The 17022-nt window shown below is 37.9% G+C and overlaps 2 protein-coding genes across 4 annotated transcripts in view; both read right to left on the reverse strand.

The window, feature by feature from the left end:
• LOC103042998 (proto-oncogene tyrosine-protein kinase Src) overlaps positions 1 to 5838 on the reverse strand; it is a 74369-nt gene extending 68531 nt beyond the window's left edge. For 2 of the 3 annotated variants that reach the window (XM_049471544.1, XM_049471543.1), the window contains exon 1: positions 5692 to 5838. The gene's annotated coding sequence lies outside the window, so the exon portion shown is untranslated. The remainder of the gene's footprint in view (positions 1 to 5691) is intronic. The other variant, XM_049471542.1, reaches the window with a different exon arrangement.
• Positions 5839 to 10263: 4425 nt separating this feature from the next.
• On the reverse strand, positions 10264 to 15638 carry LOC111197578 (uncharacterized). The gene is made up of 6 exons (XM_022687056.2): positions 15490 to 15638; positions 14974 to 15068; positions 12825 to 12951; positions 10921 to 11041; positions 10759 to 10829; positions 10264 to 10645 (listed from the first exon to the last, which is right to left on the reverse strand). The coding sequence occupies exons 2-6, from the start codon at positions 15006 to 15008 to the stop codon at positions 10526 to 10528; spliced, it is 474 nt and encodes a 157-aa protein (XP_022542777.2). The 5' UTR covers positions 15009 to 15068; positions 15490 to 15638; the 3' UTR covers positions 10264 to 10525.
• Positions 15639 to 17022: the final 1384 nt, after the last annotated feature.

Below are 17022 nucleotides of genomic sequence, written 5' to 3' on the forward strand. Positions count from 1 at the left end.
AGGCGCTTCAGAGTCTTGGTGACACCAAAGTGCCCTGCCCCAGGTGACCCATGAACCCCTAAGCGTCCGCGGTATCACCACCTGGAAAGCGCGCCGCCCGTTCGCCGGATCCTGCCAGGTATGGCACAGCACGCCGTCGGACAAACTAAAACTAGCCCAGTTGGAGCGCAGCGCCTTAGCAATCGGGCCCAGCGGCACCACCTCCCCCCACGACGGTGTGACATTCGCATTGAGCGCGTGTACTACACATGATAATTTGCGATCCGCCTGTTGCGCATCGCGGAGCTGCTCTACGGACACCTGGGCCACCCCGACAGCGCCAGTAACATCCCCTGAGACACAGTCTCAGCAGATTTCTCCTCAGCACGAGCACAATGTTTGCAGTCGGCGGCCACACGCGGCCGGCGAGACAAAGCATCCGCGTTACTGTGGCCACGGCCCGGGCGGTGCACAACCTCAAAACTAAACTCCTGGAGTCTAGATAACCAGCGCGTGAGTTGGCCCTCGGGCTCGCGGAAACGCATGAGCCACTGTAGCGAGGCATGGTCCGTGCGCAGCAGGAAGGGCACCCCATACACCTACGGTCGGAAATGTTTAAGGCTTTCGACCACTGCGAGTAGTTCCCGGCGCGTTACGCAACAGTTACGCTCCGCCTTGTCCAGGCGGCGGCTATAGTACGCTATTACGCGCTCCGAGCCGTCCCGAACTTGCGACAGGACTGCTCCGAGGCCATGGTCGCTCGCATCCGTATCCACAATGAAACTCTCAGACACTTTCGGATATGCTAGAATCGGAGCATTGCACAGGCGGCTTTTTAGCTCCTCGAATGCTCGCTCCGCCTCATCAGACCAGCGGAATTTCACACTAGGCTTAGTCAGAGCATGAAGCGGCGCTGCCATGTCCCCAATCCCCCTGATAAACCGCCTGTAATATGAGGCAAGCCCCACGAAGCTGCGAACCATCTTTGCGTCACGCGGTGTGGGCCAGTCACGGACTGCCTCCGTCTTTTTGGGATCGGTTTCCACGCCAGCACCGCTCACTACGTGGCCCAGGAAACTCACGCGCTGCCTTAGCAGATTACACTTCGCCGGATTGAGCTTCAGGTTAGCTGCCTGAATCACGCCGAGCACCATTTCGTGAGAGAGTGCGGAGTCAAAGTCGGGTCCATGCGCCAGGACATCATCCAAATAAATAACGCAGCACGACCGCGGGACCCCGCATAAAACGCGCTCCATAAGACGGTGCGGTCTCAGCCTGATGGGCTGGGCGTCACCTGTGTTTATCGAATGAACCGCAAGGCTAGTCTTAGTACACTCGCGCTCAGACACAGCGTAATTCGTGCGAAAACGCCCGATCAGGTCGCACAAACGGCGTTGTTGGGGATCTGATAAACCCACACAACTGCGCTCCAGCATCTCGTCTATCGGATCTATACTTAACCCCGTCCTCGCGCCGTCCTCTCCCAGGCCACGACCTCCGAACAGCCCGCTGGCGCCGTCAGGTCCGAGTCCACTCCGCTGGTGAGCCTTGCCCCTAGTCCGTTGGTCCGCCGTCTTCCTCCTCAGACGTTCGATTTCCCCTGCCAGCAGCTCGATATCTTCTAGCAGGGTCGCTTCTGACACCAAATGTGGCGTGGTAGAGGAAGGAAGACCCGTGAGACTCATGGAGGATGCTCATTAGCTCTTTTATTAAACTGGCTTGCCACTCACTTACAGTCTTTAACAAGACTAGGAGAGCTAAACCAAAACTCCCAAATAGGCTACCAACAGAACCAAGTGATTTAACTCACTACTCACTTACTTTATGGTGAGTGCCCTAACCGGCACCCATCTGCATGGCCCCTCCCCATACCCTAGGTTACGGGGGAGGTACCAACTACGTAGGCTAGAGCAACACAGCACAACAGAACACCTAAGGCCACACACACAGAAGAACAGAAACATGCCTACAGGCAGCCACACACACAACCCAGAGCCGCCACAATATATATATATCTCCGACACACCGCGGAAATGCGCGGTACGACACACCGTGGGGCTCGCGCGGTCAGACACACCGCGGGGCTCGCGCGGTCAGACACACCGTGAAGCTTTCCCTCGTGTAACATACAGTCAATATAACTGTACATATGGGTTTTAGAAGAGTTTAGAATTGCTGTATTTCTCCTCTCCTTTCACTCGTACTCTTAACGTTGTGTAGATTCAGCCTGCTGAATTTGGCAACCCAAATAAATTTCGTGGCTGGGGAGGGGTGGGCGGAGCAGACTACTCTTTGTGGTGTTTTGAAAGTAGACTGCTGTAGCCATTTTACACACTCACTCTCAGGTCCTACATAATGCACCTTTAACAAAAAATGACCTGGCTTCACAGTGCCTTCACAGACACCGGACCTGAACCCAATCCAGATGGTTTGGGGTAAGCTGGACCACAGAGTGAAGGCAAAGGGCCAACAAGTACTAAAGACCTCTGGGAACTCCTTCAAGATTGTTGGAAAACCATTTCAGGTGGCCACCTCTTGAAGCTCATTGAGAGAATGATGCCAAGAGTGTGCAAAGCAGTAATCCGAGCAAAGGGTAGCTATTTTGAAGAAAATAGAATATAAACATTTTTTTTGTTATTTCATCATTTTTTGTTAAGTACATAACTCCACCTGTGTTCATTCACAGTTTTTATGCCTTCAGTGAGAATCTACAATGTAAATAGTCATGAAAATAAAGAAAACGCATTGAAAAGAGAAGGTGTGTCCAAACTTTTGACCTGTACTGTATATATTCAATTTTTTTTGCCATGTTCTACAGCCCTGGTTGGAATAAAGTTCAGATTCCAGTCTCCCTGCAAACATGTTCTAGATCTTAAAGAGGCACTAAACCCTCTAATTTTTGCTGACACGCCCAGCTCAAATTTGAAAAAGGGCTAAAAAATGAAGGGGAAAGTTTGCGAGGGGCAATGGATGATGTATGGGTTTAGAGACAGGGCAGGCTGAGCTGCAGCAGCCTTTGAATGCGGTGAGACCCAGATGGGTACTGCCTACCAAAGTACACAGACACATCATTCTCACCTCTAGCACTGTAGAATCTGTTTTGAGGCAGAAATTGTCACATTGAAAGCATTTTTTTAAAGGTTAGGAAATGTTCATACAAATTTTAAGCAGGACTGGTATGTTTCATTTCTTCAAAAAAACAAATGTCAGCTATTAATGGAAAACATTATGGTTTAGTGGCTATCTAACATTTCTCCAGTTTAATTTTTCCTGGGTATAAAGAAAAAGGTATTCACTAAGGGTGGGTGTGATATTTTTGTGATAATGATATTCTTGGCAATAAGACAAAAACTTTATTATTCATTTCAAGAACATAATACTGCAGAGTATGTGTCAGGGCCAAGACCTAGGGCCTCATTTATAAAGGGAGTGTACGCATAAAAAAACCGAAATGTGCGTGCGCAACATCTCACGCAAGAACTGTGATTTATAAAGAAATACTTGGCGTGAAAACGAGCACACATTTAAGTACGGTTTGATGCGTCCTTTTTCCTGTAGAAGATAAGCGGGAATTAGTGACATCATGTGGTAAAGTACGAAATTGCAGGTAAATGCTTTAACCTTCCCCAAGTATCCATACGGCATAAATCAAGATTAAAAACGTAAGATTAAAAAACAAAAAAATATATATATACATATATATATATATATATATATATAAATATACATGTTCAAATATATATATTTGTCTGTCTATGTATAAAGTTTCAATGCTTGGCAAATCTTATTCGTCTTTTATTATTTTTATGCTAACTTCAGTATCACTTGTAGGTTATTTAAATGTTATTTGTATTATCTGGTTTGTTTTATCGCACAATTTAAAAAGCTAAATGTGCTATATATAAATATCATTATTGTTTTTATTATTGTAAATGTTATCATTATCATTAATTTTATCATTGATTTGTAGAATCATGAAAAATTGTGTGAATGATGATGACTGGTTAATGAGTCGATTTAAGTTTCCAATAGCCACTCTCATAGCTGTGTGCTCAGTTGGGCACAGATTTTACCAAATTGAAAACCACTGGAATACTATGAAGAGGAAGTTAGATGATAGCAAGCCATTAAACTAAAAAAAAAACAATGTAAATGAATCAGGGAAATGAACACTCACAGGAGTTTACAGTCCTTGGAAAAGCTTTTTAAATCTGAAGACTTGTTTTAGCCTCTGTAGCAGATCAGCTTGTGCAGTTATCATTATTAACTGCTGCAGCCACATATTGGGTTAAACCACCAAACAACACATTCTTCCTCCTCATCCTCAAAAACAAGGACTTCTGCGCATTGTTCATAATTTCGCTTCTTTGCGGTGCGTTCCTCCGTTATTCCGCTCAGGATGAATTAGGAATCCCATATTTAAATATTCAGTAAAAGATTTGCATGGACCTTTTATGGGTAAATGTGGGCGGTACGAAGGCAGGACCTGAGGCTGGGTCACCTGCGCACATTTGTATACAGGTTGTAAATTATAAAGAGGAAACACAGGAATGAGACTCAAGCTTTACTTTCCTGTGAACTTTTAATGAAGCAACTTCAGCCAGCCACAGCACTCTGTGAGTTTATCTCTTTCCTGTAGATGCCCGTGCCCCCACTACCATAAATAGCGCTAATATAAGCACATTTAACTACTATATATGACAGAAACAAAGTTCAAGTGTGCAAACGCACGCTTTAGAAAAAACTTTTTTTTGTGTGTGTGCACACTTTCACAGTGCCTCATGGCATAGCAGCCGGTGCCAGGAGGCAGGGCAGGCTATGCGGAGTGTATGTGTATATATATATATATATATATATATATATATATATATATATATATATATATATATATATATATATATATATATATATATATCATTATCAGTACAGTGATAATGCGGTGCAAGGAGCTAAAGCTAGCCTTATGGGATGTAAACGGAGGTTTTTAATAAGGTTCTTGTGCACTTTTTAAGTCATTAATGCCTCGATTTAAATGTCAGGGATTCTAGCAAAGAGGTGTGGAACTTTGAACCTGAATAAAGATGTATGCTACTTTAAGCCTGAATAACGGTGAAAAAAGCGATTTATCGGGGCCAATTATGCCACGTCGCCCAGTCTGAAGGAAGTTTGGACAAACTGTTAAAATGTCTGGATCTCTGAATTCTCTGGGAGAACAGAGGTTTGCTATTCATCAAAGGTAAATACTTTTTATCATGTTTTATTTCACCAAAAGTCCATTTTACACCGGAGTTCTCCATTAAGATGTTACACCTCATTCAAGAAATCAACAAGCTTCAAAAACTGTTTGCTTGCTGCCACCAATTAGTTGATGACTGCCATTTAAACCAGAGCAACAATGTTATTTCCTTCAACTGTCAGTGGATTTAATGATGGGACAGTATGTGCAAGTATCTCTAAAATGACACGTTCATGCTTTCATTAAAAATGTAGACAAACTGGAATCAACCACATGAGAGGCTCCATGTTTCAAGATCTTGTTGGAACAAACAAACATGTTTGTGGCGGTTTATTAAGAAGCATTGCTTTTGATTAAACTTTTCTTAAATCTGTAATTAATTAAATTATAAATATATGTTAAATATATATCACTTAAACTGGAAAAAAAACATTTTTATTACATGATATAAGCTATATCATGACTAACCCATTTACCTTAGCAGTGGCTTTGATTTCGGATGATACGCCGCCTTAAATCAGCTGTAAACCGGTAACTTAAATCTCAAATCTCGCGCTTGAAAGTCAGCGATAAATCCCATTCACCGAAGCCGAGCCGCTGCCGCTGCTGGTGGAGGTCATGCCGGGGAGCAGCGGGGAGCGGACCGGAGCGTAGCGCTCAGACTGTGCCGTGTGTCGAGAAATGCAGGAAGTGCTTAATGAAGATCGTATCTTTTTTATTTATTTAAAATTCACTTAGACGATCCGTCATAACAACATACAAAAACATACAAAATAAATGGGGAAGACATTTATGAAAATAGTCCTAAGGATTTGCAAATATTTACAGTCTTTGAAGTCTTTCTATTTGTCAATCCAATTTTAAAAACCATGAACAGTGGGATGTTTTTTTTAACTTTACATATATGAATATATTAATCTGTCTTGTGTTTAAGGTTATTAAAACTATAAAACAAGTTAGATTCACAAAGTTAGATTCACAAAGAAAATTCAACATCAATATGATCAATAAAAATGTAATCAAGTTTTTCCAAAACATTTAAACAAAATGCCAAAAAATGTAATAGGGTTTCTAGGTGTACAACATAGAACAACCAATTTTATACATTTTTTTGGTTAAATAATGGTTTGTTGGTTAGCATCTATGTAGTATTTTAAATGCATTTTTCTTCACATTATTAGTCACTAGAAATAAAAAAAAAATTAAAGGTAAGATCCAGATCTTCTTCCGTTCCAAGTCTCTGATATATTGGTTCCAGTAAAATATAACACGAGGAACTGAGACGATGTCTTTCTGAATTAAAGCTCTAATGAATATTTTTTAATTCAGAGGACAATCATATCTTGCCCATTGGATTATTTATTTGGTCAACTAAAAGTAGGTGGTATTTTGCTATTGCCTATGAACATTCCCAGAAGGGATTGCATCCAAAAAATAGAGAATTCCTTGGGTGTCACTGGTATTTCATAGGTTGCTAAGATTTCAGTATAGTTCATTAACAGACCATTTTTGTTAAATAACTGATTTACCTGCAAAATACCTGCACAAAAAAACCTACTGAAAAATTATTATTTGTTTTTATATTAAATTTTATAATTATTCCAAAATAAATATAGGTGAGGAGAAAAAAAATGATTATATTAAAGACCTGGGGCCTCATTTAAAAAACTCTGTGTAACTCTGTGTTGTTTTTTTTTAAGCGTGCATATGAACAACTGAACACTCTTTCATTTTTATGAATTACAATCTGCTTATAAATGTGCACAGGTGACCCAGCTCGTAATCTGTCTCCGTATCGCCCACTTTTACCCATACAACATTTATGCAAATAACTTCATAAATATTTAAATGAAGGACCCATTCATCCTGAGCGGCATCACTCACTTGTGGTTCTATTTGCAGCGCGTTTTTCTATTTGCAGCGCGTTTTTCTATTTGCAGCGCGTTTTTCTATTTGCTGCGCCTGTGTTGTAATTTTGATGGATGTGTTTTGTGCTTTTGCAGCGCTTTTCAATTTGCACTGCATTGGGCTTTCTCGGACTCCGGTAAAGTTGGTTTCATATTCGCATATTCGGATTTCTTTCTTCAATAGCTTTTGAACTGTGTGTGCAAAATGGTTAATACTTGCTTATTTTATATGCTGACATCCAAAGCAAGCTGCTACAACGTCTTTCCCCTCTCAAACATCTGCCTTTAGAAAACCACAGAACACATTGTCGTCTATGGGCTGCCGCGACCTGCACGAGAGCTAAGGGACCGTCTACAAACTACGCGACACAGCAAAAAGGCGAATGAAGATGGGCGGGGCAAATGCTTTATGCTTCATTATATGAAAGTGTAGTGTACTTTAGTGTTTTTAGCTGGTCACAAATGACAAGACTTCAGGAGTTCCTGACAATATTTTTTTATAATAATTGTTTTGTTAAAAACAATCTAAAAATATAAAGGTTACACTCATTTTTTGTTCAATTTGTAACTGTTTTTAAAAAACCTTTTTAAAAAATATTTCATAAAGTATTTCATTCTGATTTTGTGACAAAGTTTCAACTGAGTATATATTTTATCAAATAATCACTTGTAGCCCATTTTGCAAGTCTTACTGTCATTTGACCTGCAGTTCAACAGAGGGCTTTCAGGGTTTCTTTTTCTGTTTTACTGTTGATAGTAATACTGTCATTGGTGGGTAGTAACCATTGGTTTGTTTAATTTTAGTTGAGTATACAGAACCGTAATTAAACCATGTAAGAATTGTCAAATGATAGTATTAAAAGGTTTACATTCTATTGTGACTACTTCTGAAATAAATATTATGAAATATAACTAATACCTCTTCACTTGCACAATTGTTTCAGCAGGTGGCACCAAAGTTGGACAATTATAAATGTTACTGTCTAAATATTTGAGTTGTATTTTTAACTAATTTTTGTTTAATGTTATTTTTTTTCTTCTAATAAATTTTTTATTTATCTGTTTCTTGCTGAATCTTTGTTGTAACAATATCAATTACTTCCAATACCTTGTTTACTTTGAAAAGCTCTTAGTGTTTTGCAAATGAGCCTTTATGTAAACCAAAGCAAAAATTTCTTGATGAAATCTAACGGTTGCTGAAAATACTGACTAGGTGTGGACTGCACACATCAAGTTATATCAAGTCTAACCAACATGACATACTACAACTATGATATTGGTCAATTTAACCATTGCTGATTTGTAGCAACAGTTTTTTGTGAATTAATTTCAATAGCTTTTGAACCGTTGAGGGTATCACAACAGAACAAGTTGTATTAGATCAAGTCCCACCCACATGACATACTACAACTCTGATATTGGTCAATTTAACCCTTGCTGATTTGTAGCAAAAGGTTTTTGTGAATTAATTTCAATAGCTTTTGAACCGTTGAGGGTATCACAACAGAACAAGTTGTATTAGATCAAGTCCCACCCACGTGACATACTACAACTCTGATATTGGTCAAATTAACCCTTGCTGATTTGTAGCAACAGGTTTTTTGTGAATTAATTTCAATAGCTTTTGAACCGTTGAGGGTATCACAACAGAACAAGTTGTATTAGATCAAGTCCCACCCATATGACATACTACAACTCTGATATTGGTCAATTTAACCCTTGCTGATTTGTAGCAACAGTTTTTTGTGAATTAATTTCAATAGCTTTTGAACCGTTGAGGGTATCACAACAGAACAAGTTGTATTAGATCAAGTCCCACCCACATGACATACTACAACTCTGATATTGGTCAATTTAACCCTTGCTGATTTGTAGCAAAAGGTTTTTGTGAATTAATTTCAATAGCTTTTGAACCGTTAAGGTTATTGATACAGAACAAGTTGTATTAGATCAAGTCCCACCCACATGACATACTACAACTCTGATATTGGTCAATTTAACCCTTGCTGATTTGTAGCAACAGGTTTTTTGTGAATTAATTTCAATAGCTTTTGAACCGTTGAGGGTATCACAACAGAACAAGTTGTATTAGATCAAGTCCCACCCACATGACATACTACAACTCTGATATTGGTCAATTTAACCCTTGCTGATTTGTAGCAACAGGTTTTTTGTGAATTAATTTCAATAGCTTTTGAACCGTTGAGGGTATCACAACAGAACAAGTTGTATTAGATCAAGTCCCACCCACATGACATACTACAACTCTGATATTGGTCAATTTAACCCTTGCTGATTTGTAGCAAAAGGTTTTTGTGAATTAATTTCAATAGCTTTTGAACCGTTGAGGGTATCACAACAGAACAAGTTGTATTAGATCAAGTCCCACCCACATGACATACTACAACTCTGATATTGGTCAAATTAACCCTTGCTGATTTGTTGCAACAGGTTTTTTGTGAATTAATTTCAATAGCTTTTGAACCGTTGAGGGTATCACAACAGAACAAGTTGTATTAGATCAAGTCCCACCCATATGACATACTACAACTCTGATATTGGTCAATTTAACCCTTGCTGATTTGTAGCAACAGTTTTTTGTGAATTAATTTCAATAGCTTTTGAACCGTTAAGGTTATTGATACAGAACAAGTTGTATTAGATCAAGTCCCACCCACATGACATACTACAACTCTGATATTGGTCAAATTAATCCTTGCTGACCTGTGGAAACAGGCTTTTTGGGAATTAATTTCAATAGCTGTAATATCAAAAGTTCTATTAAATCAAGTCCCACCCACATAGCAAACTATCTTTTGTCACACCTTTTCCCTTGTCTGTCTTGTTTTTTTTTTTTTGTACTTTATTTGTTTGTCTGTTTCTCTGTCTGTCTGCCATTGTTTTCTGCTCTGTTTTGTCTCCTCCAATTTATTTGCCCTTGCTCTGCCCTGTCATTAATGTTCCTTATTGTTTTTTGTTTGTAACCTTGCCCTCTCGTTATTTGTTCCGGTGTTCTCCCTACCTGTGTTTGCTTTGTATTTTGTTTTTAGTTTTATTCTTGTTCATTCCAATAAATAATTTCCAACCCACACGTAATACACATATAAGTTCATTTAACTCTTTTTATTGAGAAACTGTGTTTAAAATAAAAAATAAAGTAAAAAAATAAATGGTAGTCATTTTAAACATACACTGCAGCAACAATGTTACAATTAAAACAAGAGAGAACTAATCATTAATAGGGGTTTACAAACATTTGCATGTGCTGTTTCAGTTACAGGTTGTTAATTTCAAGAAATCAGGAGCACACATTATCACAAAACAGAGACTTATTCAATGTACAAAAATCTTTTGCAGATGCTTTTGCTCTATGATTACGTTTTGTGTTTTCCAGCATATGTGTTTATGCTTGACTATCTGCAGGGTTTAGACAGAGCACACAAAACCACTGGACATCTTTTGCTGGAATGGCAATCTTGAGGCACTCCAAATGAAACCATCGTTGGCATCTTTCACACTGAATCTAAAATAAAAAAAAATATATATATATTTATGATATTACAGTTAGTTATTGTAGTGATTGTCTTAATTTAAAATTACTATTATAATATTGAAATACTGGCAAATACTTCTTACCCAAACACAAGTCTTTTTCGATTGGGGAAGGTCCCGAAGTCCACACACAGAACAGTACTCATCCCTCAACACTGTTTATTACAAAATATATTTTAGAAACAGTGCTGAAAAATGTAAAAACAACCAAAAACACTTACAGTAAAACAATTTTGTAGCCATTACCTGATCCTCTAAGAATATCCAGAGCCATTTGTCCCCTGTATTGACACATCTGTTTTTTTGTGGGATTGATTTTCACAATTTGGGGGATTCTTGGAAATTCCTCAACCACACTCTTGGCCATCTGTATTGAAGACAATAAGATAATTCTTGAAATACATGTACTCAACAAACTTCAAACAAATAAAAATAGAAAAATATCTGAAAAGCTTGGGGTGTTCTAATACTTTACATCAGTAGTGTGACAATGTGCAGCTTAGAAGGCAGAGGCGGACATAAGTGCAGGTATTTATTAAACAAAAAAAAAGACTTAAACATAGGGACTTTTGGTTTTTCTCAGCCACTTTGATGCATTTCTCAAATCAGAATTAATATTTGCATCACAGTGTGGGCACTTCTCAAAACATGTTGTTCAAACATAATAGATGCGCAGCTAATGCACATACTATACTCAAATTTCTCTGTCCAAAGGTACGTATTTATATCAGTGAATGTGTCAGGGTCAGAATATAGACTTCTTTAGTCATCAATTATGGATAGGAAAGTCAAAATGATTAGTCATTTGGTCCTGCTGTGAATCATAAAGTTTTTTTAGTCACTTCGGAGCATTTCTCACATCAGAATTGAATTTCTTAAAACCACTTGTTTAATCTGTACATCATCTAGTCATTTGTGCTCATCACAGAAGCCATTTGTTATTTAGTTTATACAAACAGCAAATTATTTGATACAACTGTCTGCTTTTTCCAAAATTATTAATTGGTTCTGTCCTGCAGATCACAATATATTATACTTTACTCTGCAGAACTGTCCTACGCACCAGAACAGCTAACCATTATTTTCCTGCGTATGTCCTTACATTCAAATTAGTTAATTCAGTTGTTAAAGCCTGTAAATCAGATTTTATGCATGTCTATTAGACATTTTTCTGGTAAATATCTCCTAAATTGATGATAAGCTATCAGGTGAGCTACTGTATATTATACAACAATAATATAGTTATACAATTATAGAGTGCTCCTATGTGGTCAGTGGAGCTGAAAATGCATAATGGATGTAGAAACAAGCAGGGGGTCATAATGTTATGCTTGGTTGGTGTATAATGGTACAGAGTACAGTAAATGATCTATGAACTATTGCTTTGATATGTATACATTAATGTATCTTGTCCAGAATAATAATGAATGTAATTCATAAAAGTCATTTTGTATTTTTTGGAATGTAATGTAATGGAACTGGAATGAGGTAAAACATACACCTGGAAGAGGCTGGATACAACCTGATGAAACACAATGTACTGACAGTCCTGTCTGTCTGTTCTGTGGTACAACATCTTGATATGTCATGTAAAATCATAGTAAAATAATAAATGTGAATGTTCAATTTCACTGTCCAATTTCTCGCAGTCAGGCTGCCATAAACAGCAATGTCTAACTGTATATTACTGAAACTGATTCATGATTCTTGGGAAAAAACGTAAAAATTGCTAAATAATTTAATCTTTGGGTCATGGACAGAGGATTTAGAGGGATGTACGTGCATTAGCTGCTCGCCCATTATAACGACCAGCTAACACACTGAAACCTGACATAGTAATATGCATAAGGTCTGACAGGGGAGCAGTAAAACAAAGAAAGTGCTAATACAGAGGGACAAACAAAGAACTTCTGGGACAATGTAAAGATATGGCTAGGACAGAGTCACAGGAGCAGAAAAGCACATGGCAAGAAAAACAAACAGGGAATGACAAACAGAAACAGGCCAGAAAATGACGACACAACACAGAAGCATGACAAGTAGTGTATATACAATATGTAATAAGTAATAAATAAATATTGACTGGCATTTTTTAATGAGAAATACAATTTTAAAGTATTTCTTTTTTTTACAAATCAATTTTACATTACCTGCATCACAAAGACACCACAGCTCACACCATCCCTTTGAAATGTGTGTTGAATTGTCGCAGGTTTCCACTGGATGTTCACCCAGTCCTCTCTTCCATGCTGATTGTGTCGCATTTTGAAGTACTGTCTATAATTTTAAAGAGTGGAGTTGCAGAAGTTAACCATACATTAACACTATAATACACAGAGAACACATGAGAACCTTTTTTGTAGAGGCTTAAACAGTATTTTTTTTTTTTTTTTATTGCATTGGACCTAGCTATTAAGCTAAAATTGTGTCACAGTTGCCTTTCCAAGGACAAAACATTGTATTTTTTGTAGAATTATCACTTTTTGGCTTTTTTATTTTTATTTGTTGCTTCTTACATTTAAGACCAACTATTTTTATTTATGTTTTAGTGATCCTTTGATTTTAAATATATGGTCCACTACAATACATATTACATATACTGTACTGCGTTATAAGTGCTAAATGTCAATGAGTTTTGATAGCCAACTATTATTTAAATATTTAGGAAAACAAATTTTAAGAAATTATTCCTCTGATTACAGATACTTTGCCTTTCTCCATTACAACTTTCACTAAACGCCCTTTTTCCTTTTGATCCTATGAGTCAACACAGCTTACAAAACAGTAAGCACATCAGACCTTCCACATTGCAATATAGGATAAAACAAACATGTACCATTTTAACACTTCCCATTTACTAGTGCTAGTAAGTCTCTATACGAATGGTGATATTTGACTTTTTTTTGCTAAAGATTTAGTAGCCAAGAATATACATAATTATTGGCACCCATGGTTAAGAAGTGTTCTTTGGCTTCTAATAATTTGTTTTTTTAATAATATAGGACAACAATGCAAAAAAAAGAAAAAATCTTAGCTTTAATTCAAGTGCCTTTATTTGGTGGGGACAAAATGTGTTTTTGGCACTCCTGGTGTTAGTACTTTGTACAACTTCCTTTTGTAAACAAGACAACACTTAATCTTCTCCTATAACTCTTCACAAGATGGGAGAATACAGAAGAGTGATCTTCCATTATTCCTCTTTACACAATCTCTCTAAATCATCCAGAGTACTGGGTCTTCTCTTATAACGCTCCTCTTCAGCTCACCCCACAGCTTTTCTATTGAGTTGAGGTCTGGTCATGAGAGGAGCTTGATTTTGTGCCTTGTGAACCATTTTTGAGTAGATTTGGCCAAATGTTTAGGGTAATTATCTTGCTGAAAGACCCAGTGAAGACCCATCTTCAGCTTTCGGGCAGAGGCCTCCAGATTCTGATTGTAAATATCCTGATATTTCAAAGAATTCATGATCTCATGTATCTTTACAAGGTTTCCCGGTCCTTCGGAGAAGTAACAGGCACACAGCATCACAATCCTCTCCCATACTGAACAGTGGGCATGAGGTGTTTTTTTGCGCACTAATCCTTGTGTTACGCCAGACCAACTTAGAGTGTTTGTTGCCAAAAAGCTTTGACCAAATCTGACCAAAGCACACAGTCCCAGTTAAAATCCCAGTACCGCTTGGCAAAACACCTGATGATTGTTTGGGAGATCTCGTTACCCCAAGATGCCACCATTTGATTCAATTTAATTCACTTGCGTCCTCTTCCAGGCTTGTAAATTTTTTGTTTGCTCTGACTGTAGATAATGGCATCTGCAGGTGAGTGGCTATTTTCTTGTAGCCATTGCCTGATTAATAAAGGTTGACACACATCTGCCTTACTGGAATAGTGTGTTCTCTAGTCTTTCCCATGTTTAAAAGTGAGTAAGAGAAACAGGCCTCTGTGTTATGCCATAGTTATACCCAAGGGAAACAGGAAGCGATGAATTACTAATTAAAGGTTCCTCGATATATTGATTATAAACTACAGTAGAAATGACAAAAATGGTTTCAATACATTTAATCCAGAGAAATTGTTAAGAGTGCCAATAATTGTGGAACAGGTAATTTTATGGGAAATAATTATTTCTTAGTCAGGATTTGTTTTTAATTACTTGAGTTGAAGGAGTGAGATCAGAGTGAGATTATGCTTTTGCAATAAAAATGTAATTTATTTTACGGCTTTAAACACATTTTACCTAGGGCTGCCAATGATTATGGAGGGTGCTGCATGTAGTTTATTCAAGTTCCTAGAAAGTTACCCAAATTTGCGTGCTGCCTGTCTGGCCTCCTCCATTTCATCACAGCCACGTTGAGGGTCAAGCACAAAAATCTCTTTTGACAGGGCATGTATGTACTAGAAGAAAACATGGTAATTTCCCATGAATAAACAACATTCTTGAATACAAATCGTGACATTATTTCCTTGATCAACTTATTGTGGAAAGCAGATAAAAAGTTAGTGGAAGTTTAAACATAAGAAAAACACAATCACACTAAATATATTTTACAAAAAACAGAGAAATGTTCTATACAGTAACAAAGACATCCACACCATACCATTTTTACCATAATGCATAGTACAGCAACCCAATAAGGAGGTGCAATACTGAATAAGATTAAAATAAATAATTTTTATTTTTATTTATTTAGTATGAAAAACAGTCAGTCAAGTAACTCAACCCTGCTTATGCTGTCAGTTACACAAACCTGATTCTGGTCTGGACATAAACTGTTTTTTTACATAGAATGCATCCATTTAAAAAAGTACTACTTACCACAAACCTCCAGTGCACACTTTTAACGTTCACAAAGCTGATGACTCCATCATACGCCTCAAAGTTGACCTGTAAGAAGACATTAAAATGAAAGAAGACCTATTATGTTCATTATTAATGAATGTTTAAACTTATACATTTGGAGTCAACCAAAATAGATTTACATGCTTCAATGACATTCATGATTGTCTCTTACTATAAATCTGTATTCACCCAATCTGAACCTCTGTTAGAGCTCATTTGTTGTCAGTCCCAGTCAATGCAAACATTTATATACAGAACACATTAAAGGAAAAAATCTAGTGTTATCATTACTATAACATTAAGTATATTATATTTGGTACCCACATTTCTCAAGCTTTGTCAGGCACATTGTTCTCTTGTGCCATATAAAACCACTCCTGTTGTGTAATGGCTGAGCTGGAACAACCTGCAAGTAGTGTCCTCATGATTCAAGATGGTTCTGAAGTAGCTCTCTATAGCCTTAATAAGTGAGAGAAAAGTTAAACACTGAACATTACACAACACAAATTGAATAGGTAAACAAACACAACTGCATTTAATGGCTTAAATAGACAAAATGCCACAAAACTCAAAATGGCAATGCATAAAATGAACTTGAGAAATAAACAGGTATTTTTGATAAGCTTACCTCACCGGCTATCCACTCATGAGGCCTCAGTGTCTGAAATTCTCTTTGACGCAACAAAAACTCCAATTTTTTGTCTGGAGCTCGTAAAATTGATACGACCAGGTCAGTGGGGTCATTTTTCCACAAAGTCTCAACCTGCAATTAAAGCAAACACAGTAAGCAATGCCAAAAATATTTTGCCTCTGCTAATTTGATTTGTATATCCTTTTATTTAGATGTTACAATTTACCTCGTCAGCAGGCATGCATGGTTTATTCTGTGACACATCTTTGGGACCTTTTCCATCTGCATCTTTTCCACAACTTTTCTTTTTTTTTCCCTTTTTTTTCTTCCCCTGTGGAAGTGGCACACTTTGAGGAGCTGAGAAGTATTTGGACTTGGTGGTTGTGCTGTTGGCTTCCTCCCTCTTGGCCCAAGTTTCTTGTGAATGACTAATGCTCTTTGGTGGCAGTGGTTTCAATAGAAGCTCCTGGGAGAGATTATTTTGCATTATGTGCTCAATGAATCTTGCTTGTAGCGAGCAATGCATTTTTCTAATGAAGGCTCCAGGTCTGATATATTTACGCTTACCCAGAATGGATTGTTTTACAATGCCAAACCACCGCTCTACATGGCAATTCGTATCCCTGGTCTTTACTGCGTGTTTTGCAGTTGGATTCATCTTTTCATCTGAGGAATACCTCTTCAGATTCCCCAGCAGCAATCCACTCCACATGGGAAAGAGGCCAAGATAGCTGTCAAAAAGGATTTTAATAATCCCTGGACAGTAGTAGGGGTTATCCTCACTGGACTCACTCTTCTCATTTGCCACTTGTACTTTGACCATGTCTAGCACCTGCTGAAATTCCTTAGAGAATGGTGACCTGCCCATAATTGTTTTG

The sequence above is a fragment of the Astyanax mexicanus genome, chromosome 24 (genome assembly GCF_023375975.1).
Source record: "Astyanax mexicanus isolate ESR-SI-001 chromosome 24, AstMex3_surface, whole genome shotgun sequence".
NCBI lineage: Eukaryota > Metazoa > Chordata > Actinopteri > Characiformes > Acestrorhamphidae > Astyanax > Astyanax mexicanus.

Excerpts from the sequence above, each read along its gene's own strand:
- LOC111197578 (XM_022687056.2), bottom strand. The coding sequence starts at position 15,008 with ATGGAGGAGGCCAGACAGGCAGCACGCAAATTTGG. Across the intron at positions 10,830-10,920 it reads GGATATTCTTAGAGGATCAG|TGTTGAGGGATGAGTACTGT; the intron begins GTAATGGCTACA and ends TGTAATAAACAG. Across the intron at positions 10,646-10,758 it reads CGAAAAAGACTTGTGTTTGG|ATTCAGTGTGAAAGATGCCA; the intron begins GTAAGAAGTATT and ends TTTTTATTTTAG.